General features: G+C 52.6%; 3 protein-coding genes across 3 annotated transcripts; 1 reads left to right on the forward strand and 2 right to left on the reverse strand.

Annotated features, from left to right (window-relative positions):
- Positions 1-554: 554 nt before the first annotated feature.
- EMWEY_00018720 (hypothetical protein, conserved) lies at positions 555-4,484 on the reverse strand (the record flags this gene model as incomplete). Its single annotated transcript, XM_013480090.1, has 1 exon — positions 555-4,484. One exon carries the CDS (start codon positions 4,482-4,484, stop codon positions 555-557), a length of 3,930 nt encoding a protein of 1,309 aa, XP_013335544.1.
- A 7,422-nt stretch (positions 4,485-11,906) lies between these two features.
- On the forward strand, positions 11,907-15,889 carry EMWEY_00018730 (RNA methyltransferase, TrmA family, putative; the record flags this gene model as incomplete). The annotated part of the gene is made up of 12 exons (XM_013480091.1): positions 11,907-12,000; positions 12,236-12,473; positions 12,731-12,855; positions 12,968-13,090; positions 13,470-13,757; positions 14,084-14,238; positions 14,365-14,439; positions 14,637-14,740; positions 14,894-14,963; positions 15,167-15,263; positions 15,421-15,494; positions 15,782-15,889. 12 exons carry the CDS (start codon positions 11,907-11,909, stop codon positions 15,887-15,889), a joined length of 1,551 nt encoding a protein of 516 aa, XP_013335545.1.
- A 5,698-nt stretch (positions 15,890-21,587) lies between these two features.
- EMWEY_00018740 (hypothetical protein, conserved) lies at positions 21,588-22,757 on the reverse strand (the record flags this gene model as incomplete). Its single annotated transcript, XM_013480092.1, has 2 exons — positions 21,588-21,622; positions 21,746-22,757. The coding sequence occupies 2 exons, from the start codon at positions 22,755-22,757 to the stop codon at positions 21,588-21,590; spliced, it is 1,047 nt and encodes a 348-aa protein (XP_013335546.1).
- Between the last annotated feature and the right edge of the window lie 375 nt (positions 22,758-23,132).

Consider the following 23,132-nt stretch of genomic DNA (forward strand, 5'->3'; position numbering starts at 1 on the left):
TCATGCTTTAAACCGCTCGCCTCATAAGCACCAGCAGCTCTTAATGATACCAGCACACAAACGAAAATTTGAAGCAGACCGTGCAGCGGAAGCAAATACGGCTGTTGCATACGGTGCAAAATCATAGTGTTACTATGACGCACCATTAACACAAGCACGAACTGTCAACATGTCTGTGCAGCACATCAGAAGCAGCACAAAAGACTCGTCAGACGCTGTAGCATTATGATGGTGCAGCGAAGTGTGGTATGTGCAAAACGCATCATATGTACCACCGAAAACAGCTGCTGCTGAGCTGCTATTCTGCTCATATGCAGCATTAACTCAAGACGATATTGCTGCTGTGCTGCCATACTCCACGCTGGCCACCTCGCAAAGCAACGTGAGCACTGGCAGCAGTCCTCGCATGAGCGCGCTGGCCTCCAATCCGCTTCTGGCTGACGGGGACGCACGCGCGGTCATTCTCATTCCAAGCCAATCGACCTGCAGATTTCCAGGCCAAACGGGTGGCTCTGCACCTACCGTTAGCAGCTGCGCATAGTGCCGCTTCCCCCCTACTGCGCATAGGCAGATCCGTAAGCGTCATCGTCACTCGATGAATCCCCAGCCCCGTGAGCAGTTGCACCACTGCCTAGAGTACCCTCGGCATCAGCTCCTTCGCGTGTAAGCGATGGCGTGGTGAAGGACCCATCTCCGGTAATCGACGCAATAGCTCTGCTGGCTTGCGAAGGAGTCGACGAAACAAGTGAGAACCCCTCCTCTGCAGGGCCTGCAACACCGCCACTGTCACATAGAGTGGGCGACGAAGCAGTTGAGGGTCCCGCCACAACAAGTGCTTCATCGGGAAGGGCGGTACAATGCACCGGCCACTTGCAGATTGGACAGGTGTCGCTCAACTCGAGCCATGTGTCTACGCACTCCACATGGAAAAAGTGAAGGCAAGGAAGGAAGCGAACCATTTGGTCCTCAATGAACAATTCCAGACATATTGCACATTTGTCCCTATCCCCAACCTCTCCAGTACCTCCGTTGCTGCTGTTGCTGCTATTGGTGGTACTGCTGACGCCTCCGCTCATGCTGCTGCTTCGACGTTTGCTGGCACCGCCGCTGCTGCGTTCGGTGGCGCTGCGTCCGCTGCTGCTGGTGGTGCGGTTTCTGCTGGTGCTGGAGGAAGTGCCCATGCTGCTACAGGCAGGAGCCCGGCGTCTGAAGGGGAGAATGGGAAGCTGCTCCAGTACGTCCGGTGGAGTTCCCCGTTGCTGGGCCAGTTGAAAACTTGGACCGTCTCCAAAGAGCTGCTGATGGCGTTGAAGGGCGCGGAGCACATCTTCGATGGCACTGTTGGCTTCGGCAACTGCTGCATCAGCCTGTATCATAGTGGTGTGAGGCTGGGGAAGCTGGTGCAAAGGCAGCGGTACCAACCTCGTCTGCCGGCGTGATGTCACTTCGTTGGCCGCAGCATCAGCGGAGACATTAGCGCCTGCATTCGGGGGAGGCCTCAATATTGGTGGTATTCGAGTTTGCTGGTCCAACAGCTGCTGTTCGGCGAGAAGCTGCTGCAGCTGGCGCTCGTGTTGCAAAAGCTGCGGAAGCCCTAGAGGCTCCAAGCCTGGAGGAACCGGAATATACTGCAACATGTCAAACGCCTGCGGCAAGAAGGGCTGCATCGTTGTCATAGGCAGTATTCTTTCCAATGCGACAAGTGCTGCACGTGCTGCAGCTGACAATGCATCGTCATTAATCCGCGACGGAACAACACGAGTTCCACGTGTTGGGGAACTCTCCCGGGCGGCGAGAGGGCCTCCCGCTGAATGAACCAGCGATGTCCCAACGGGACATACCGCAGTTGCTGCTGACCTATCCAGAGGAGTAAGGCGCGTCCCCATTGCCGCTAAGCCATTAGCAGCTCGCACCGCATGTGATGCCGCACTACCTCGAGAAACCGCAATTGTCCCATGTGCTCCCACCTGCCCTCCAGAGGCAGCAAGTATTTCCGTTACTGCTGTGCTACCTCGGGGTACAGTGCCAACATATGTCATTGTATGGGTTGGCGGCGTGTCTCTAGCAGCGGAGACAGATGACGTGGCCGGAAGCGGTCTGCGCAGCAAGCTGCTTCCAGCCACTTCAAATCCATCTCCATCCTGTTCTCCCCAGTAAGTCACTACTCCGCTCCGCAAAACGCCCCACCCCTGTCGCCAAAGGTGCTGTTGCTGTGGAGAATGTTGATTGTTTCCCTGTTGCACCTGAGGCTGCGCTGGGCACCGAAGCTGTTGCTGACCGTTACGATTCTCACTGACTCCCCAAAACGGCGGAAGGCTTGATGCGCAGAGTTCCATACCGACATCGCCAGGACAGCTGCCAATATTCACCATTCCTGCAGCAGGGTCTGCTGTTTCCGTCGGCAAACCACCATCCGTTCCTAAATCGGAATGAGCGGCCGACAATGTGTAACTCATTCCAGCGTCACATGACGTCTCGCGGAGCGGAAACAGCAACGCACGAGGGTCCTCTCTCTGCGGAGGATTTCCTCGAATGGAACAGTCACAAGGACGCGACCCGTGGCCGCTGCAGCCGTAGACGTCGCAGCCATTGCCGTTGCAGCCATTGCTATTGCTGTTGTTCCAGTTGTTGCCTGTGCTGCTGCCTGTGCTGCTGCCTGTGCTGCTGCCTGTGCTGCTGCCTGTGCTGCTGCCTGTGCTGCTGTGCCTGCTGCCGGCTCTCCTGCTGCTAGTGATGCTACCGTTGTCCCAATGACTGGTACTCACTGCAGATGTGTACTCCCCCATGCCGGTTGGTGCTGCCTCCCCAACTGCAACTGCTGGAGCAACGCACCTCCGAACGAAGCTGCTCTCGTCGTCGTCATCACTGTCAAGCTCAATCACCTCCCTGACACTGCTGCCATGACTCCTGCAGCTGTCACAGTCACTGAGGCTTCCGCTGTCGTTGCTGTGCACATCGCTGTCGCTATCTAGGGCTGGGCTAAGCGGGAAGTTCCGCCCTTCCAGTGGCATGCGATTGCCATCGTCGCCGCTTTCACTATCACTCCTACTGCTGCTGCTGCTGCTGCTGTTGTTGCAGCTAGGACAGCCGTATCTGTTCCGTCGTGGCCTGAGCCCCATGCGTCCGTACCACGGGCTCCCGCTCCCTGTAATGCCGTTAATTAGGCTAAGGCCATCATTCGCCTCCTGTCCGCCCTCGAAGGCTGATTGCTGGGGTCCAAAAGCACAGAAACGTTTACTGCGTGGGGGGGAGCTGTCTCCTGCCGTGCTGGCTGCGCTGCTGCAGTTTTCAAGCTCCTGCTGCTGAATAGGCGACCTGAGAGCAAGCCAACGGTCTGTACACCTCTCAGTGCTGGTGCTGCTCCCGTCTCGGCTGCTGCCGGCAACACAGCCGCAAACCAATTCAGTCGGCGTCGTCTCCGGGGGCGCGGACCCTATCATATCGGCTGCTGGACTCTGGGACATCGACGAAGGTGCAAATGTTCCTGCGGTTGCGTTCGTCACTACAGCAGTGATTGCTGCTGTCCCTGCGGCTGGTGCTAAACCTGTAATCGTCCCCGTGTACGTGAGTGTTGTCTCAGCGCCGTTCACCGTTGCACCTGTGGCTGCTTGTTCAGTGGGTGCTGCTTCCGTGCGTGCTGCTGCTGCTGCTGCATCCCCCCTAAATTCGGTCTCAGCACCACTGCCGGCTCCTCCTGGCCCTCCTCTATACTCGCAATCCACGTCATTGCCCTCCTCTTTTCCATGCTCCCACTCCTCCGCCTCTCCGTCCACCACGTTGTCGTCCTCAACTTGGTCTTCCTCTTGCTTCACTCCTTCCCCTTCTTCCCCTTGCTCGCCCTCGGCGTCGCAGGGCGCTTCATTCACAGCCAAAAAACTGAAGCGCCAACGGCCAAGCAAACGACTCGGAGATGCTGCTGCTGCTGCTGACGAAAGACCCAAGCAAAGAGCCCCACGCCCTTCTCCTGAGAAATACCACGTCTCGTCCGAAGCTGCCACACCTTCCTGCTGCCGCTGCGGAGGCGACTGTTCCCTAGAATGCCCCCTCCACCTGGGGCTATGCTGAACCAGCAATTGCCGAGGCGGCCGTTGCATACGCTGCTGTTGCAACAACAATTGCTCCCGCTGTTCCTGCTGCTCCCACTGCCGCAACAGCTGCTGCAGTTGCTGGAGTTGCCGTTGCTGGAGCTGTGCATGCTGGCGTTGCACCTGCTGGCGTTGCACGTGCTGGCGCTGCACTTGCTGGCGCTGCACTTCCTGGAGTTGGAGCTCGCGTTGCACCTGTTGCCGTTGCAAATACAACCGTCGTACCTGACGCTGTTGCAGGTGTTCCCCAAACAGCTGTTGCTGTTCCGCATGCTGCTGTTCCAGCTGTAGCCGTTGCTGTGGTTGCTGTTCTAGCAGCCGTTGCAGCTGCTGTTCATCAAGAGTACCTGTGGCCCTTCCCCTTCCAACACCTCGAAAACGTGCTGCAGATGCCTTCATATTCGGCTACAAGCTCCTTCGTCTTCGTTACTGCCTTCACTGTTGCTTGTGCTGTGGCCTTCAGTGGTGCTCGTTTCGCTACTCTTTCCACAGTTCACGTTGAACCATGTTTTATGTACAGAGACTGAATGAAGCAGAACACTGCTCCCTGATGCCCAAAGTCTTCTCTTGCACACGCCTCGTCTCCACACAAACAAAAATGCTCACACCGACGCGCCCAACTCCAACTGCTGCACCGTCACTGGTTGCAGCACCAGTCCACCTGGGCAGCCGAAGCTTTTATGCGCCGAGGCGGGGAGGTGAGCAGTACAAGATCGAATTAACAGGTAAATCCGAAGATGCAACGGCCTCCGGAGAGTGGGATAATACGCCCAACACCTTTCAACTCAGATCCAGGAACCCGTTCCGAGAGACTCTCCTAGGACAACGCCCCGGCAACGCCAACGATCCTTGCCTCTAAAGGAAAAGAGAGATGGATCAAAGGAGAAAATCGATGACGCTGCCTAACCTAGACAACCCCGCCCTAAAAGACCGCTGTTCTCCGACGATGATACGGAAACTACCCACGGCCCCCCAATAACGTGCGGCTAAACGCCCCCTGGAGGCTGGACCACGCAGGCGAGCAGAAGGTGCTCACCAAGAGGGAGGCGAAAATTACACAAAAAGACCATGCAATGACGTTACAGGACAATAGGTCCTCCGTGGCGTACCCTTCGCTCAAAAGTCAACTACACATGGTCAGTACGATGCCACACTTTGCCAATCCAAATCATTACGTGTAAATAATAGCTCTTCCTGACACGCCACACTGAATCCAACTAGTCCCTGGCTCTGCTCGACCAACTGTAGCAATAACAGACCGTTGGTACTACGCAATACGAACGGGAAGGAAGTTAGCAGGGCAATAACGAGTCACCAGTTCAAACCAGAGTAGATAATTCGGTCCCCTGAAAGTAAGGCAGTAGACACTTCTCCTTAAGCACGGAAACGTATCGACGGATACACCCCTGCGAGCACGCCCCCTCAACAACCAGTAATGCGGAAAACAGAGCGATGGAAAGCAAGACCAAAGTGGAAGGTGGTGGTGTGCCCTATGGAAACCTTCTTAAAACAAGATAAAGCAATAAAATGTCGTCCCCCAACACCAAAAATCGCAACCTATGCCAAGCACACTCCTGCTTCTGCCCCCCAAACCACACGCCGCTTTGGTGCAGGGAGTTGTCCAGCGAGGAATAACAGCTCAGCAATGCATGAAGTGGGAACAAGGCAAAGCGAACTTACAATGGAGTTGAAAAGTAAAAGCTCCCGCGGTTTATCGTAGGTGTGGTGCATAATGCTCAGGATTTAGTGATGTGTAAGCTGCCCGCAGAGGCGGGTGAGGAGGAGGCCAACACTGCACGTGGGGGCTCGTCTCAATGCACGAGGGCGCATTCCCCCGCCCCATAAATTACTGTTTCATTGCTAGGTTTTACGTATAAATCTATTTTTGTACTTGAACACTGATTCTGGCTGTAATTGTCGAGGCAAAAACTTGGCCGAATTTGACCGGAAGTATCAGGTTATCCGGGGTCTCGGTTGGCGCTTTTCGTCTTTCTGCTTGGTAGAACCCAGTGCTTTGCCAGCTTTTATGATGTACTCTGGAAACGATAGTTGCTTTACATATCGAAATATGTAGCATTCCACACCCCCTCTTGATCCCCACAGCTCGAACCTGCCTGGCAGTGGCGACTGGCAGTGAAGATTCGATGCTGCATATCGAGATTGGTCCCTCCCAATCTATCTATTTATCTTTGTATCAGCACGTAGCATTCTGTTCTGCCCACCACACGAGGACCTCAGCCAGGTGATACGGAAACACTGACAGCATACCGGTAGCGCAATTCGAGGTGCGAGACTGCGCAAACTCCCGAGTCGCAATTCAACAACAGTTACTCACAGTGACACTTTTGTGCACGTCTGCACATTAGAACTGCGTCTGGTCCAACCTGGCAGGTGCACCTCAGGTCTTCGATGGAAGGTGGTTTGGTATGGTATTATACAATCTGTGCTTTTGGCACAGAATAATGCTCGTACGATCAGAGGGCTCGGGTTATTCATTGAGTTTGTGGAGAGTGTCGTCGTTCTCAGCCAACCACCATCGGGAGCTGCAGTAGGGCAGGAGCACTTAACCTAGGTTGTTTATAGGGAGCTCACCCTCCTGTTTTTCCAGGCCATTTGAAAACACCACCTACACGGCTCTTAGGCCGGCGGAATTGGGTCGGACCTGCTTCAGTTGTAATGCACCTTGCTCCAGTTTACGATTCAGGAGAGCTCCAAAAGGTGGACACCGGTATTCTCGTGAAGTCCGCATACTTCCAGTATACTCTGCGAAATATTGGCAAGCCTGTCTGTTGCTGACACGTAAACGCTCATTCAGCCTTGCCAAGGGAACCGTAATCACGAGAAAACGCTCACCAATTGTTTACAGTGGACGCTTCTACAGGCAAGAAGGCTATCCTGTACAATATGTGTGCTTGCTACTACAGCATACTAGTTCTTCGCTGCAGTCATCACTTCAGCTGCAAGCATGCAGTTTTGCTACATGCATGTTTGGTAGCTCCGCTTCTGTATTGTCGGGGCAAAGCAAAGATGCGACGACGACCTGTCCCGAAGTTTGCTAAATGGTATAGTTTAGGCATAATGTAACGGAGTGGAATGCGCAGACATTGAGGACATCAACAGCTAATCAAATACATGATGCCGCGAAGTAACAACTCCGATGCTCACTTGGGGGCATGTGGAACTTGCCTAGAGTGGAGCAGGTACTGGACCGGGCTGTTGTGAAGATATAGGACCCACGAGGCTGTGGAAGTAGTGTTGGCTGCAAGCCCCCATGCCTATATAGAGCAGCAGCGTTCCGAGTGCAACTGCAGAGCTCTAGCTATTAGGCAATGTTTCCGACGGCCCCTAGTTCGGATACTTGTTCCTTAGCTGTTACGTTGCCCAGATAGAGCTTTTCGTGAGTTTAATTCTGCAACTTTGGGTGGGGAGACGGGGGTTCCTTAACAGATAGATACAGTCTGCAATGCCAATCTACAGAGGTGCCCATACAGGATGGCAAAAAAAAAAACTGAAGCCGTGTGTTTCCGCATGTGCCCCTTTATAACCTAATTTACTCGACAGCTAGGGCAGCTTCCATCATCGGCAACACCACTATTGTAAGATGAGTTCGGCACCATGCTGCTCAACAACTTCCACATATTCGAAGGGAAAAGGGTTTCAACGGAACTCCCTCAGAACGCTTCTACCCAGGTACAGCCCTACAAGCCCCGATACATGGACACCAAGCACCAAGTTCTCTAGACGTTGGAGACTGTGGGGAGTAGCGCGAACAAGAAGCGCGAGGAGCAACAGAAGTTTCTGGGGCACAGTGCGTCTGAGAAGAACAAGAAAATTTTAGGAGCACTGCAACCACCTTCAGGAGCGAAACAATCGGGCAGAGGAGATTATGATTTACAGGAAGGGGGACAGATGTACCCGCCCGCCAGCAAACGTGTCAAACGGTGCTCCACAATGTTGGTCTGTGCACCAGAGAATATATGATTGTGCCCGGATATACGGGTGTCTTGCAGAGAGGTGCGTTGCATCTTATGCCATGCCGCTTGCGTTGCATCTTATGCCATGCCGCTTGCGTTGCATCTTATGGCATGCCGCTTGCGTTGCATCTTATGCCATGCCGCTTTCTCTGCTGTTGTTCGAAGCGCTTGGCCCAGCCTGCAAGCAAAGCAAGGATACTGGAGAGGATAGCACGCCGTTTTCAAGCAAGTCTCACATCAAGACCATTGGCTCCAGTGCAGCTCGCAACGGTCTTTGGGTTAGCCAGAAGACGAGCAGTCTTGCCAGTGGGCGTGCCCTGCTTTGGTTACAGGAGAGCTTTGCAGCTTGAGGACTCCAGTGCCGAAGTTTTAGACAGTCACCTCGCCACCATCCTCAGGATCTTAAACCACTTCCAAAGGCACCTGGAGACTCGGCTGTGTCAGAGAAGATAGGAGTTAGTAATATACACAATCTAAGACACACCCGAGATTGTGTATTTCACTAACTCCTATCTTCTCTATTTCGTCTCCGCGGCAGCTGACACTGATCTTGGGGTGCCCAGTACCAGTAACACACTATCTGTTACACTACAGTACTGTAACACTGAATACAGGATAGTACCATGAACAAGCACAACGAAGCCTTCATGCAGCAAACCTTAGAAATGTAAACAATCTTTTAATACATTTATGGTCCAGCCCGAACCCAAGTAGGGGTACACGCCGCAACTTCCGCTCATGCAATGAAACTGTGGGCGAAGAGAAGGGGGTAATTTTCCAAAGGAATCTTCCTGCTCTTCACGTGCAAGCAAAACCAAGAAACCCTTTCAAATGAGTACATTAACACTTCGGATATACTTATTTGTTTCTCAGTAAGTAGCCTGTGCGCTTGTAGTTAGTACATGCAACAACTCTACCCGGACAGTTCTACGGGCGTTGCACCAGAAAGCATCTGCAATGAAGTTAGCCCTTCCATATATATTACACGAGCAAAATCCCTGAATAACGCAACTAGAGGAAATGTGTGTGAAACGACGAAGCTGATCTCCCTATCACCCCTCCTGTTGTTCCTGTGTCAATCCTGTGTTGCAGAACGCTTGGGGGGCGAACCGCGCGAGTGCTTCTTGCGGGCTTCCACGACTTCCGTAGAACTCACCGGAGCAAGTACTTCGTTGAAGTATTGCCGTTTCTGGCTTCGTTATGTTTTTGAAATAATACATACTAGCACCCTTACATCATTTTCTTGCCAGTGTGATGTGAAGCATAACAACGAATGTGCGGCAGGGGGGTTGCAAGGAGAGGCGGAGGGTTTGGACACTCCCCAAGTTCGCATTTACTTTGGCTTTCAATACACAAACCCAGATGAACGGTTGAAATAGCCTTTTGCAGTTGCTCAGGGATCCAGGGGGATATCCGCCTGTCGTACAGCTGTGGTTGGCTCAGCCTCAGTCCCAAAAGATTGTCTGAGGAAACTAAGGGGGTTTGTGGAGTTCCTAAGGAGAAAAAATGGTCTGTATTCTTTCCTTTCGTGCTTATCAAGACGCGCAAGACGCCGTAATGACTGGATCGTCACAATTGCTATAGCGGCAATCTCACGGTGTTGGGGACACAACAGCACATTGCTGCAGCGAACCTTCTCGTGAAGCGACTCGCCCATTTGGTGCTACAGGAGTAGGCATTTCGGCTAATGTGGTTGGGACATCAGATTGCTGCTCTCCCAGCAGCTTGTGGCTCTGGCGCCGCAAGTCACATCCAGGGCCGCTGTGTCTAATCTACAGCGTTTATTAGCCCATGAACCGAAGATTTATTGCATTCTCAATTGAGCAATGCTGCAGGAACATCTTTTGATTGCAGCTGTCGTATGTAGGGGACTTTCGGCCCTCACAGCCCCTGGTGTTGTCGGGACCATTCAGGCCCCCAGGGTTTGTCAGGGGTCTTTTGGAATGAACAAAGGGGCTCATAGTGTATATGCAAGTGGCCTTAGTCTGCCGCGAGTGGCCGCAGTTGCTCGTAGAGGGGACGGGGTGGTGGTTTGGGGGAGCCCTGGATCACACGGTTGGACGCCACAGCAGTCCCCCAACAACAGCGAGAGAAGCAGCAATGCACTTTTGGTGAATATTAGGAGAAATGAGAGAAACAGAACCCATGCGAATGAGCAAAAAAGGCTGGGGGGAACCAAATCCCGAGCAACAGAGTCTTGCGGCGTCTACCCGACTAGAGCTACTGCTGGTGAAACTGCTACTGTTGCTGCAGACGCAGATAGGTTTGCCGAGGCATCAGTAAGTACACGTGTTCTCAATGAAGGCGTAAGCTCTGGTGCTACTGCAGATGACAGATGCATCAACAACAATACTACGAGGAACGGCTACAGCTTAAGAAGCAGCAACCGTTGCCTCAGCAGCGCTTATACCAACAGTGGAGGCACGAGCAGAAGCACAAGTAATAACAGCTGCGGCATTATGGGGCCATTGAACGTTGTGAGCACAGCAGAAGAGGGTGATATCTTGCGAGGTTTGAAGGTAAGAAGCCAACTGATCAACATTCTACTGGAGCTGGGACGCCAGTCCTCAGTAGTGCAGGATCCTTTGGTGCCTCTTCGTATCGGCTTGTGCGTGTGGTATATTTGTCTATCCATGTTCGTTTATGCTTGCGTTTCTGGGCCTGCCCATTTACCCCTGCCCCCACTTTTGCATTTGACTTCGTCTCTACCCGCGCATCCCTTTGCCCTTGGATGTTCCTGTGCCTATCTCTACATCTTTGACGCAGTTTCGTTTTGCCTAGCTGTTGGCCATTGTCTATCATCGTATTTGCCTCTTACGTTAACAGTCCGTGTGTACCTGTGTGTGGATGTGGGTGTGGGTGTGTGCGGTTTTGTAGCTATATTTGGCGTTGCCTTTGTCCTTCTCGTTTTCTGTGCAGTTTACTTGGTAGCTATCTTTTCCCCATCTGTGTTTTTGTACTTTCCTGTTCGCATTTGAGAGTAAATGTTACCTTTTTCTCTAGTTCCCTCAATGTGTATATGTGTACCCTCCTGGATGCCTTTGCGTGAGCTTGTGTCTTGGTCCGTTCGCGAGCTTGTCTTGGCCCCTGTCTGTGGGTTTGTACTTTGTTTTCCCTCCGCGTGCCTGTGTCGTTGTTTCTTCATTGTAGGTGCCTGTGTGCGTGTCTTCACCTTCATCTGTCTCCGTGCCCTTGTCTCTCCCAATATGCAGCTGTATACCTCAGCGCATTTTCTTATATCCATGTTTGTGTATGTGTTTTTATGTTTGGCCGTTCCTGGCCTCATGCCTTTTTTCCAGATGAGTCTCGTTTTCTATGTCTTTGCGGGTTTTGTGCCTGTGCGTCTGCTAGTGACTTTGGGTATGCCTGCGCCGCCGCCGCAACCTGTGACCAACTATGCACCTTTGCTTTCCCACTAGCTTTGCCGACCACTTCGCACTTTCTTGGTATCTTTCAGTTCCTCAAAGTCGGTCGCTGTCCGTCGCCTCTTCCTGTGTCGTTTGCATTGTATGTAGCTCTCACGACTCCGAGGTTTTGCCCGTTTTTTGGGGCGTTGTCGTTGCCTACGTCTGTATTTTTTCGCTTGTCTTCGTGGCGTTAGCTCCACCTGCGCGTGTGTGTCTCGGCGGTTATGTTGAACACGTGTCAGGTGACAGACGCTGTCCCTATGCATGTGTCCTCTTTGTTGGGTGCTCATGCAGGTGGGGACTCTCACATGGACAGGGGAAGGCGTCTTGCGCCTGCTGCTGCAGCGCTGGGGCCTCCACGTAACAGCCAAATTTCCTCGTCTCCTTCCCAGAGAAATCGTAACCGCCCGAATTGAGAAGCTGCAGCCTCGAAGGGGCAAATGCAGGCTTGCATTCTTGGGGACAGAGATGATGGGTCAGCTTTCTTGCTCATGCTCAGCATTGCCGCTGCTGGTTTCTCGGTGGATGCTGATGGTGCGGGTTCTAATGCTGGAGGTGCTGCCAGCTGTGATCCACGGCTGATGTCGAGGATGCAACTTGTGCTTAGTGCTGTGCCTGCTCGTGCCGGTGTTTTGCACACCTTGCCTGTGTTTTGCTATTCCACCTCCATGCTGTCTTCCTCTAGTTTACAGCAGCTCACCATCTCCATGATTACGTAAAATTGGCCTACACTTGGAGTATATTTAGAGACGCAATTGTTGCTCTGCAGCTCCAGGTCAACGAGCGTCTCCTTGTCCCCATTTCCTCGAAGGTTGCGGCGGGTGCCAATTCATACACCTCGACCTTACGCATCAACGTACATCCAAGCAGCAGCTGCTGCAGCAGATGCTGCAGCAGGTGCTGCTGCGACAGCAGAAACTACACAACCAGCAGACTCCGCAGCAAGATATCGGCCGCTGGGAACCCCCTAAAGTGGCGCCTCTCGTCCCAGCCGCGTCTGAGACGCAGTCAGCAACACGATGTGGGCTGCAGCAGCAGCACACGCTGCTGCTGCAACACTTGTGTCAGACACCGGCACAATTAGCAGTAGCACATCCACAACTGTCGTTTGTAAGAGCTTTTACCAGTTGTGACAGCCACAACAGTAGTGGGCGCATTCGTGGCAGTAGCAAGTGCGGCGTCTCCTCTTCCATAGAAGATATGCATTTCAATATCATTACCGCTGCGGCTGTGTCTTCCTCTATTGTTCTTACGTGTGATGCAGATTTGCTGCTCGAGCGGACATGTTGCTTCAGCTAGTCGAGGGTATACCTAGATTAGGCCTTCCAGCATATGATGGGTGCAGCAACATTGTCGGCGTTCAGGATTGCATTCGCCTTAAGGGCCCCTGTACGACGTTTTAGGGCCATGTGGCCCTGCTGTTTTCGTTGCTGCTTGCACTGCTGGTTGTGCCGCTACACGAGTTTGTTTCCGTTGCGTTTGTGGCTTGTGCGCGTCGCAGTGCGTGAGCTGTACCGGCATCTGACGGATGTCCTTTTGCCCCTCTTGAAAAGCCGGCAACTGCGGATACTTGACCAGCGGTGCGGTGCGGGGACGCTGAGTGGCCTGAGTCTCAGACTGGCAGGTGGGGGGGTGAATTTCGCTACTGTTGCTGCTGTGTCTGGTGCTGCGCCTGAACCTCTCGCTGTTATGCCAAACTGTATGCATGTTGCTGTTGCTACACATGCTACAGTAAGGCGAAGGACGGTTTTTAATGATTGCAGCTTGATGTATGCTTATGAAGTGCTTGAACATTTGGCGTTTTCTTCGTTTACGTTCCGATGGAATTGGTGAATACTCCACGTGTCATGGTAGCCGCAAACGCAACCAGCCGAAAAGGCATACAGGAGCAATGCATTCACGTCCGGGAATATTCCATTGGATGGTTTGCTAGTTCCTGGCTACATCGGCAGATTGAAGAGACATAAGTACAGCTGTAGTGTGTGGATGCTCTGTGCGCGTAGAGGACTGCACAGGGTGCAATGGCATGGTGCTTCTGCGGCTGAAGGGGCACCTGGAAAGCAACGTTCGGCCACGTCTCGTGCAACTGGCGGAGACTCTCAGTAAACGCTGCCCAGCCCTCAAAGCTGTCACATTCCATGATCTTAGAAGGTCAAATCCGACTTCCCTGCTTGCCTCTGGCATTGCTACTGCTGCGACATTCGGCGCTGCTGTTGATACGTCTAGCCGGATAGCTGCACTTGCTGCTGCTCCTGGTGCTGCGCTTGGTGCTGGTGCGGCTACGGAGCCCCGTAAGTGTTTTTGGCGCTGCAGGCCGCATTCCCCTGACGAGGTCCTCCTTGGGTCTGATGCACTTCTCGTCTCAGTACTTGGTCGACGATTTAGAATTACAGGTGAGCTCCGCTCGTGTATGCATGTCGGCGTTTCTGGCATTCATCAACTGCACCAGGCAGACTAGCATTGCCAGTTGTTAAGCAGCCAGCTTGCGGTTTCGCAGTACTGATTGCTCCGTAGATTGTCCGTGTTGCATTCTGTATGTATGCAGTTTGATGCTCCACCGTCGCACCCTCTGTAATCACAGAAAGCGTCTATTATTTTGTCTGTTTTGCATCTGCAGGTGGAACCCGGGAGAGTGTTGTTGGCCGTGGGAACGCACTTCAACAAATTTGGCCCGCTGTGGAGAAGGCGGCAGGAAGGGCAGCAGGGCGCCTATGGGGCGCCTTGGGATCGGCGGGGTTGTTTGAAATTTTGCTTTCCGCCCTATTCAAGGAGGTATGTCCAGATGCATGTGGAAAAGGTAGGGGCAGACAGACAGCAAGCGCATTTTGATTATATTATGCACGTGTCAAATGGGACTGTGACGTCGTGGCGTATGGGTTATGACTTAACGCCCGGCAGGTTCGCGAACAGGTTGTAGAGTTGAGCAAGAACACATTTGCAGGCATGCTTAACATTCCACAGAGTCTGCATAGCGTAAAAGGCGCTCAACTCTAGACAGCGTCTAGAAAAAGACAGCGTCACGCCGCTGCAACAACAGTGCAGCGGCCCCTGATGTAATAATTCCGCTGAATTTTACTCTTGTAATCTATTCCAAATATTAGGAGTAAAAAGACAAGCCAGGCCTTTGACAGCGCCGCTCACGTTGTTGCTCGCTGCCTACGCGTGTGCAGGTCGTTGTTTTCGCCTCCAGTGCCCCCGACGCGGAGGAGACCCGGAAGAACATGGCTCTTAATGATCTGTACTGGGGTGAGGTTGTGGAGTGTCCAGACAGTGGGTAAGCTTCGGGGTCGCCGGCGGGGGTGAAGGAGTGGGGGACTGTGCTGCCGTATGCAGAGAGACGAGCAAGCATCCGGATGCCATCAGCCCCCGCGGTCCACGCGGCATTTCTGTGCGATAAGGCGTGTGCCTTGACGGATGGTGTTTGCAGAGGCGTCACTGCTGCTTTCGCGGCACGCTCCGGCTTCTCCGGCCCCCGAAGGGCGCAACACCGCTCGCAGGTGAGAGTTCGAAGTATGGAACTGTTAATGGGTTCCGCAGCCGAGATACCAAGGAAGTGCTTTTGAGAACCGGCTTGATATTCGTATATTACAATCTGGTGCGATGCCGCCCGTGGTGTGCGTATGGTAATGGCCGACTGGGTGGTGCATGCGTTACACTTGCGGATGAGTCTTTTGCAAGAAAACAGTGTATTTGCCTACAGCAAGGAAACGCATTAGGGAAAAGCACCAAGAGCCCTCGACGGGTGGAAAGGGCTTTCGAGGTGGAGGCATCAGACGACAGCGTCGAAGCTGCTTCAGGTACAGCAGGAACAACGCAATCAGCACATGATTTCGTTGGGCATCGTGATGCTGCACTTTACCCTCTAGTTTTGGCCTTGTGTAGATTCGTGCACGAGCAGCTTCTGGTACTCTCGGAAGTCCACAAATTATTTGTTGGCTCCCATTATTCCTGCAGGGGTCACTTTGGCAGGACCTCCTCACCTTCCTGACGTGCTGCTGCTGTCGCCCTCCCGCGGGGGCCTGCCAAAGGCAAGTTAGGTTGAAAGGTCTCATCTACGGTTACTGACCTGAAGAGGCTTTTGCTAGAGGACAATCCTGAACCATGCGTGTAATAGCAATGCCAATGCAGTTGTCCCTAGAGTTGCTATCGCTGTTGTACTGTTAGTGGTCACCCTATCTCTTGAATGATTTTGGCTTAAGAATGAAGAGAGCACAGATTCTCTGCGTGCATTGCGTCTAGTGCTCACCCTATCTCTTGAATGATTTTGGCTTAAGAATGAAGAGAGCACAGATTCTCTGCGTGCATTGCGTCGCAGAATATGCGGAGGTGGGTAGCAGCAGCGGCCATCCCCCGCGTCGTCTACATTGCCCATGATCAGCCTGCATTCTTCAGAGACGCGGAGGCCCTTGTTGCTGCTGGGTAGGGATGGTCCTAGTGCCTGGTGTGGACCTAAGGGCGTGGCCTTTCTTAGGCCACACCAGCGGCTTTGGACGGCCTGTCTGCATTCGCTGCGAGAAGCGCATTACTTCGAGTGGCGACAGCGGGGGATATCTAGAGTGGTTCTGAAGGTTTTGCGATGTCTGTGACGCTGACGTTTGTGGATTGTCCAGGTACGAGTTGGCGGACATTCAAGCTTTTGATATTTCCCCCCATACAACGGATGTCCTGAGCGTTTCCTCTTTCTGTAGAAGACATTTGAAACTTACCTAGGCAGAGAGCCTACACAAAAAGCTCTTGAACGGGGCTCCATCCCTTCACGAAATCCTGCATGTTTCCTCTAGAGACTTCAGAGAGCTACCCACGTTCGCCGGGACCGGCATACCAAGCCTATTGGCGTTCAGACGCTCTTGCGCAATTAGCACAAACACTTTGCATGACCCATAATGATGTCCTTCAATGATCGTGAATGTACACATATTCTGTATGCATTAATGCTGGTGAGCGCACACTAGAATGACTTTCGCAGCAGGTTAGGTTGCTACCGTTTATTCATCTGGCCCAAACGAAACCCTACCTAAAATCAGCCGAGGATTAATGGCTAATTCCAAGTGCTGACTCCACACGGAAGCTTCCTGCAGGCCCTGTAGCCCGACGGGCCTGGATATATCTACACGGGACAGTATGCGTTTTACACTGATTGTATGCCAGGCACCTCAGTGTCCGATGGTCCGGTGACATCACAGCCTGGTGGGACTTCTGCTTTGGTGGGGCTAGGCATCAGCATTCCGGGGGGGAGGGTTCTGGCAGAGTGTGCCCTCCAAAGATGACCATGCATCGGTCGCAGGTGCTCTCAAATGGGCGGAAACAGCAGAAGAACAATACTAGAGTGAATGAATTTTGTCGTTGAGGATTTGACAGGACGAATGTAGCTAGAAACCCGTCTTGTACCATATAGGATTGCAAGGCACTTATAGTGTTTTTTCAGCTAAACGGACGTCTTCCTGGGTATCGATTTTGTACCGGTCAAGAAGGCTGTGAAACTTCTGGGCGCTGCCCCGGTCGTTGATGGTGGGCACTGCATCCGCTATGCAGCAAGACACAAGAATCGGGTGTAGGGTTTAGAATTATGGCAAGTGAAGATATGTGCCGCCTGCTGCAAACATGCTAAAAAAGAAATTCCAAGGCCTCAGATTAACAATCCACAGTTTTGTAATGTTCCCCGCTGCCAGTTGAGAACTATGCGTAGTCCTTATGATGCGCGGCTCACCGATAAGGGCTTCGTCATCTGGCCCTCCGAGGATAAGGGCTGGTGGGAGCGAACACCATAGCGTCGTGCTGTGCGTGCTGTTTTCTCCAAGGCAGAGAAAGCCTGCACCCATACCCTACCCGCTGAATCGCTACGTTTAAACCTTGCGGCAGTACAGGCAGCCATAGGTCTCACCCATTGCATTTCGCATGCCTAGGCCACGGCACTGTTTACGCAAATGGACTATATTCAGGGGGCAAAAGATCGCAATGGATATACATAGTCTCGAAGTGAGTGCCCTGCAATGTTGTAGCTGATTATACACCAGGTGAAGCCGTGCAGCAAACGTGCGGCAGTGAGGACACTAGGATGCTCCGTGTAAGTGGGCGAGGTATTTCCCGGTAAGCTCAGTTGCTGCTACCGCCTCCAGACCAACGATTTTTGCTGCTGCCGCTGCTCGTTTTGATACTTTGAAGGATTGCCTGTTTCCTGAGATTGCTCCTACTGTTACTTTCGTTGCTGCTGCCACTACTGCTGCTGCAGCCGTACGGGAACTTGCATGCGACGTCCGTCGAGCAGCAGCTGCTGCCGGTGTGTTATCAGGTGTGGTGGTTGTCCTGCTGCTGCGGCGAAGGCAGAAATGCGCCAATTCTTTTGTCGTTGCAGTTGTTCGCGAACCAGGGGCTGGAGCTGCTGCTGCTCGTTTCCCGGCAGTGGGCTGTAAGATGTGCTTGGCACATCTTACCTGCTCACCGTAGAACCCAAAGGACTGAATTACGTGATTGAGGTTCTAAGAAAACCATAGACAGTAACGTGTAGTTGCCCATAGCCGCATTGGTATTCTCCCAACAGCTTATGCAGATGCCAAAATGACCACCACTGCCGACAACCGAACAGACGTGGTATAAAAAAAATACAAGAAGGGGTGCTCAACCACAAGCCTTCGAGATCTAAATCCATGCCAGTGGCTTCATGTTCACTAGTCATCCCCCCCTATGCAGTCCCTGCGAATGGAAATCCCCGTAGTTTGTAGTTCAGTTGATGTAAACGCTAAGATAAACCCAGGGGCTGCTGCCGTCTAGTATACCTCCAGATGTCCAGCCTCTTCCTCTGCTGTCATCCTCCCGTTTTGCCTCCCATATCCACCCCACTAATCGGCGTTCTAATCAACGCACGCAACCCTCGAAACTCAAAAATACTCCATCCTAACGATGGAACTGATTACCTATTCACTGTTCATACCATCATACTAGCTACCACGTTCTCACCCCCTATTATTTGCCCACCAGGCCAGAGCCTGCTATGTGCCAGCCTGCACTCCCTACGCTACTTCCCTCACCCCTATCTGCCATCTAAGCTGTAGAATTCCCAACGATGTACCGCTTCTGTCTAGTGGCTGCTGTAACGATGTGCCACCTAACAAATGAAGCGCTACTATGACGCAATAATCCTCTAGGCATTCGCGCGGTGTAAACACACCCTTCGAGTTTGGTAACCAAGCAAGTCCCTCCTTTGGCACCAAGACGCACAGACACCACGTACTCCTTATAAACCAGCATGAAGAGGACTGTTTAGTGGAGCTGGGCCGGGGAAAAAGACCTCTCCTATTTGCAAAACACACTTCTAGCAAGCGTGCCGCACTTCGTGACGACACAACCCTGCACTCCTGCTTCCCCCTAACTGGGGATACAGAACGCTAGTCCCCCGTGTCGAATTCTATGGGCATCTGTCCGTATACTACGCAGGTTCAGCGGTTGCAGGCATCGGCTCCACACAGCCGACACCAATCAATACTGCTGATTGCCCTTCCTAAACCTCCAATCGTCTTAATCCTCATAAACATTCATAAAACATGCAAGCCGCCGACGGCACCTTGCATGTACACTTCAGGTCGGAGGCCGCCAAAATGAGTGGACCGAGGTGCCTGCCGTGACAATTTCTTAATGCCCGTCAAGCAACGCCGCCTGATTGACCCTAGTCGAAGTTAATACAAACCCCTTAGTCTTGGCTGCGACAAACCCCTTGGTCTAGGGTGAGGAGATCCCCCGTGACCTTGAGACAAGAGACCTAAATCATTTGGGTTGAGGACCAAAGACGACGCCCCTATAAACTTCACCACTCCATTCACCAACTCTTCCCGCCAAACATTCCGCACGACATGCATGCGGATAAAAAAACGCACACCGTGATATACAACGCGTGCTTTAGGATCGACTTCTGCCGAAACAGTGCAAATGCACTCTCTGATTACCGCTGCCTCCTTCGAGGGCTCTGGGCTCTACAATAGCAATTAATATTAAACCAAAAAATATGCATGCAACGTGCGCTTGGCCCCCCAAAAAAGCACGAGAAAACACCCATACTTGAGCCCGTCACGTACGCGTATGTCCATGCAAACATACATGAATACATACATGCAAAGAGTGTCCGTATGGAAAGCACATCTTGTACGTCACTACCTGTACATGTGCATCCCATGAAGCGACACATTAAAACCTGGCTTTATATCTCTCTAGCACCGCCCATACCATACCCTCCAATGCTGCTACTACGGCTGCTGCTGCCGTTGCTGCTGTCACATTTTTCCATTCAACGTTGCTGCCGCAACTGTCCCCATCGCAAAAGAAACGGAACCAAAGGTGAAGGAGGAGGCGTGACGCCGCAGTGCGAGCCCGGATGCACGCATATAAGACGAAAATCACCCCAGTAAGCAGAGGCATCGCCCCTCTAGAAAAAGGTAAGCGACAGACAGAGGAGGAAAAGGACGGAGATAAATGGATACAGGCTGAGAGTGCTAGATCGAACAGTGATAAACGAGGGCGAAGAGAGGAGATAAGCGAGCGGAGAGGCCTCCGGGTGGCGGCACGTATACACCACAGAGAAGTGACAAGCAACGACCGCAATGAAGATAACGACTTGTACGAATGAAAGAAGACGAAGACGGATGGGTGCAAATATCTGGTAGGCAGATAGAAGTGGCACAAACGCACACATCCACATCAGGACGGACCACACACACATTACACACATCGTGAAAACTCAACGGGGGGGAGGCGGAGGAATGAGTGGGGGGGAGTACCCACAGAACGTCGCAAACACGCACGAACAACCACAGGTACGAGCCTGCGGAAATAATGCAAATGAATTGACAGACGCGTACAGTGAGGAAAGGGTAGATGAGAGCTGCTTGATGCAGCGAGGCCTGCGATGGGTCGCAAACGGCAGCTGGGGATTCTGTAGTATGAGGTGCTTCACCCTTTCACTCAAGCGCCTTTCGTCTCAGCTCCTCCGAAATGCAGAGTCTGTAATCCGCGAAAAGGTGGAAGCAGTTGCGGGACATATCACCCTGCAGTCAAAAGACAGGACATAGGCATTAGTAAGCAACAAGGGACCCATAGGCAAAAGCAATCGGTGACGGCGACGGACCAAAGAGAGAACTGAGGAAAGAAACACACACCTAATGAGGATGCAAGCAAGAAGCAAGAGAGACAAAAACAGAGACGTGAGAGGCGGGACTTTAGACAGATGCGATTGGACAGAAGGACGAAGGCAACGTAAGTGGTAGTCCTCAAAGAAACTATGGAAGTAGTGAAAGTATGGGGCGGACGGCGCAGAAAGCCTTCCGCTCGTGAATACGCGAGAAGGCGTGGATGGCCGCGTGGGAGAAACAGGCGCATGGATGTAAGGACAACGACGGATAATGACAAAAAACAAGCAACATAACGCATGCACTGGGAAAAAACCTAACGCCAGACAGCAAAGAAGGTGCGCGACTTCGCGAACGCTGGGCGAGCTCTGTTCACGGATTGGAAGACGGGGGACATCGACAGTGCACAGAGACAGAATAAACATGCCAAGAAAACACGTACAAAAGAGCTCATCACGAGACAATGTCGAACGAAATTAGAATGCATCGAAGAGAACTGAAAGGCACGCAGAGAAGCCTGTGACTCCTGTGATGTACATAACTAGCCATGAGCCATGAAACAAGCGGAGGGGGCTGCCATGTGCACTCGTGGGGTTCAGAGACGCACAGCTAACGCACAACCGCTGCGTATAGCAAAATACTGATAAAAAAAAGTCGTAAGCAATCAAGCACAGAGATGAGCAGAACTGAAGACCGAGACGCGGGTTCTAATGTAGGTAAAAAACCCGACAGGTGTATAACGAGAAACACGACGATTCTAGAAGGTATACAAGAGCACACATGCCTAAATTCACGCATATGATGAAGAAAAAGCTGCACAGCAGAAAGGAATCGTCCCGTAGAGGGGATGAGCCAGCAATTCGCAAGTAGAATTCAACACGGAGAGGCTATCCCTCCGCAAGCGCGACACCTATGTGGGAAGAAATTGAGGGCCAGCTGGCAGACGCAAGCAGGCGTTAACGACAAACCTTCAGAAAGTGCTGTCTGTACCAATGGTTAAAACACCGGTCATACTGCTCCTTCAAACCCGCGCATGTGACCATCTGCGAAGCAGCAGCACCCATATGAGCAGCACACAGATGCTTCAAGGTTCGTGCAGCTCCTTAACTGCACCACAAAACGCGGCTCTGTCTGAGAACTGAGGCCCTGTGTCCCGCTGTACTCACCGCTTCGCGCATTGCCGTTCCGCGGCTCTGTCCGTCCTCCGGGGTTCTCTGGCCGGTAACCGTCGACCTCCAATATGTAGCTGTGTCCTTGCTGCTGCCGGTGAAATTGCTGCTGCTGCTGTTGGCTTGGTTGTTGCTGTAGTCCTTGCTGCTGTTGCTGTTGCTGTTGCTGTTGAAGTTGTCGCAGCTGTTGTTCTTGGAGCTGTTGCTGCTGCTGTTGCCGCTGCTGTTGCTGCTGCTGCTGCCACTGTTGCACTTGTTCGGTCCCCCACCGCTCTCGAGAAACTCGCTGTTTCTGGAGTTCAAGTTGCTGCCGGAGAAGCTCCTGGCGCAAGTGCCACCGTTGGCAGAATCGTGCCCAGTGTCTCTCTTTCTTCCGAATAACAGCATTTATCCACGAGTGAGCAACAAAGCAGTTTTCCAGCAACGGTAGGCTGCTGCTGCTACTGGCCACACTTCCACGCCGTGTGCTGCCGGTGAAGACGCTTTGGCTAATGCTGTCTTGCCTCCTGACGACGGGTCCGTCTCCGCGGAATCCTTCACCTGGTGCCCTCCGCCGAACGCCCACAGAATTGTTGCCCCGCACCAAGTTAAGGAGCCCAAGTGTGTCCAAGTCGGGTGCCGAGAACGCGCGTGGCCGCAGTGTCCGATCACATGAACCGCAAGTGCAAATTGCGGTGAAGCTTTGGTCGTCGGTGTATGGGCGACGTGCGCGCCCAAAGAGCTGCTCGTCGTACTCCCGCAGTTGTTCCTGTCTCTCTCGTCTTTGTTGGTACTCAAACTGTAGTTGGTTACTTGGAGGGAGTCTTCGCACATATATCCGCCCAGGGCGATCAAACACCGAACTGTCTCTCAGCAAGTAGTACGACAGGACCACGGAAAACACCAAGAGCAGCGAAGGGAACCACACAGCATGAACGGGTGAAGAACTTCGATATGCTGCACAAATAATCAAAACAAGCATAACAATTGACTGCAGCACTTGCTGCACAACAACCAGTATCCATGGCATACTGCAGCTACCCCCTGGCTTCGACGTCCACTCGATTGCTGCCGCTGCTGCGCCGGAGGGCAGCACACACACTCGACAGGTTAGCCTTCTCACTTTGGAGGCTTGCTATGTTGTGTTATAGACTAAAACGCTTCAATGTTAGCATTCAGAAGACAAGAAAACGCGTAACATTGCTCAAGACGCACGGATGAGAGCAGCGTGTAGGACTCCGAGTGACACGGTCTGGGGGGTCCTCGCTGCTTTCGAAGCAGCAGCAGCAGCGCGGCCGGCAATAGCAGCGCCAGTGGAAGCATAACAGAATGCATCAGCAGCAGGAGCAGATTGCTTATTATTCATGCTGCACTCTCTGGTATTGTATTTCCTTCATGGGGAAGC

Source organism: Eimeria maxima, genomic scaffold (genome assembly GCF_000499605.1).
Source record: "Eimeria maxima Weybridge genomic scaffold, Emw_scaff161, whole genome shotgun sequence".
Lineage (NCBI taxonomy): Eukaryota > Apicomplexa > Conoidasida > Eucoccidiorida > Eimeriidae > Eimeria > Eimeria maxima.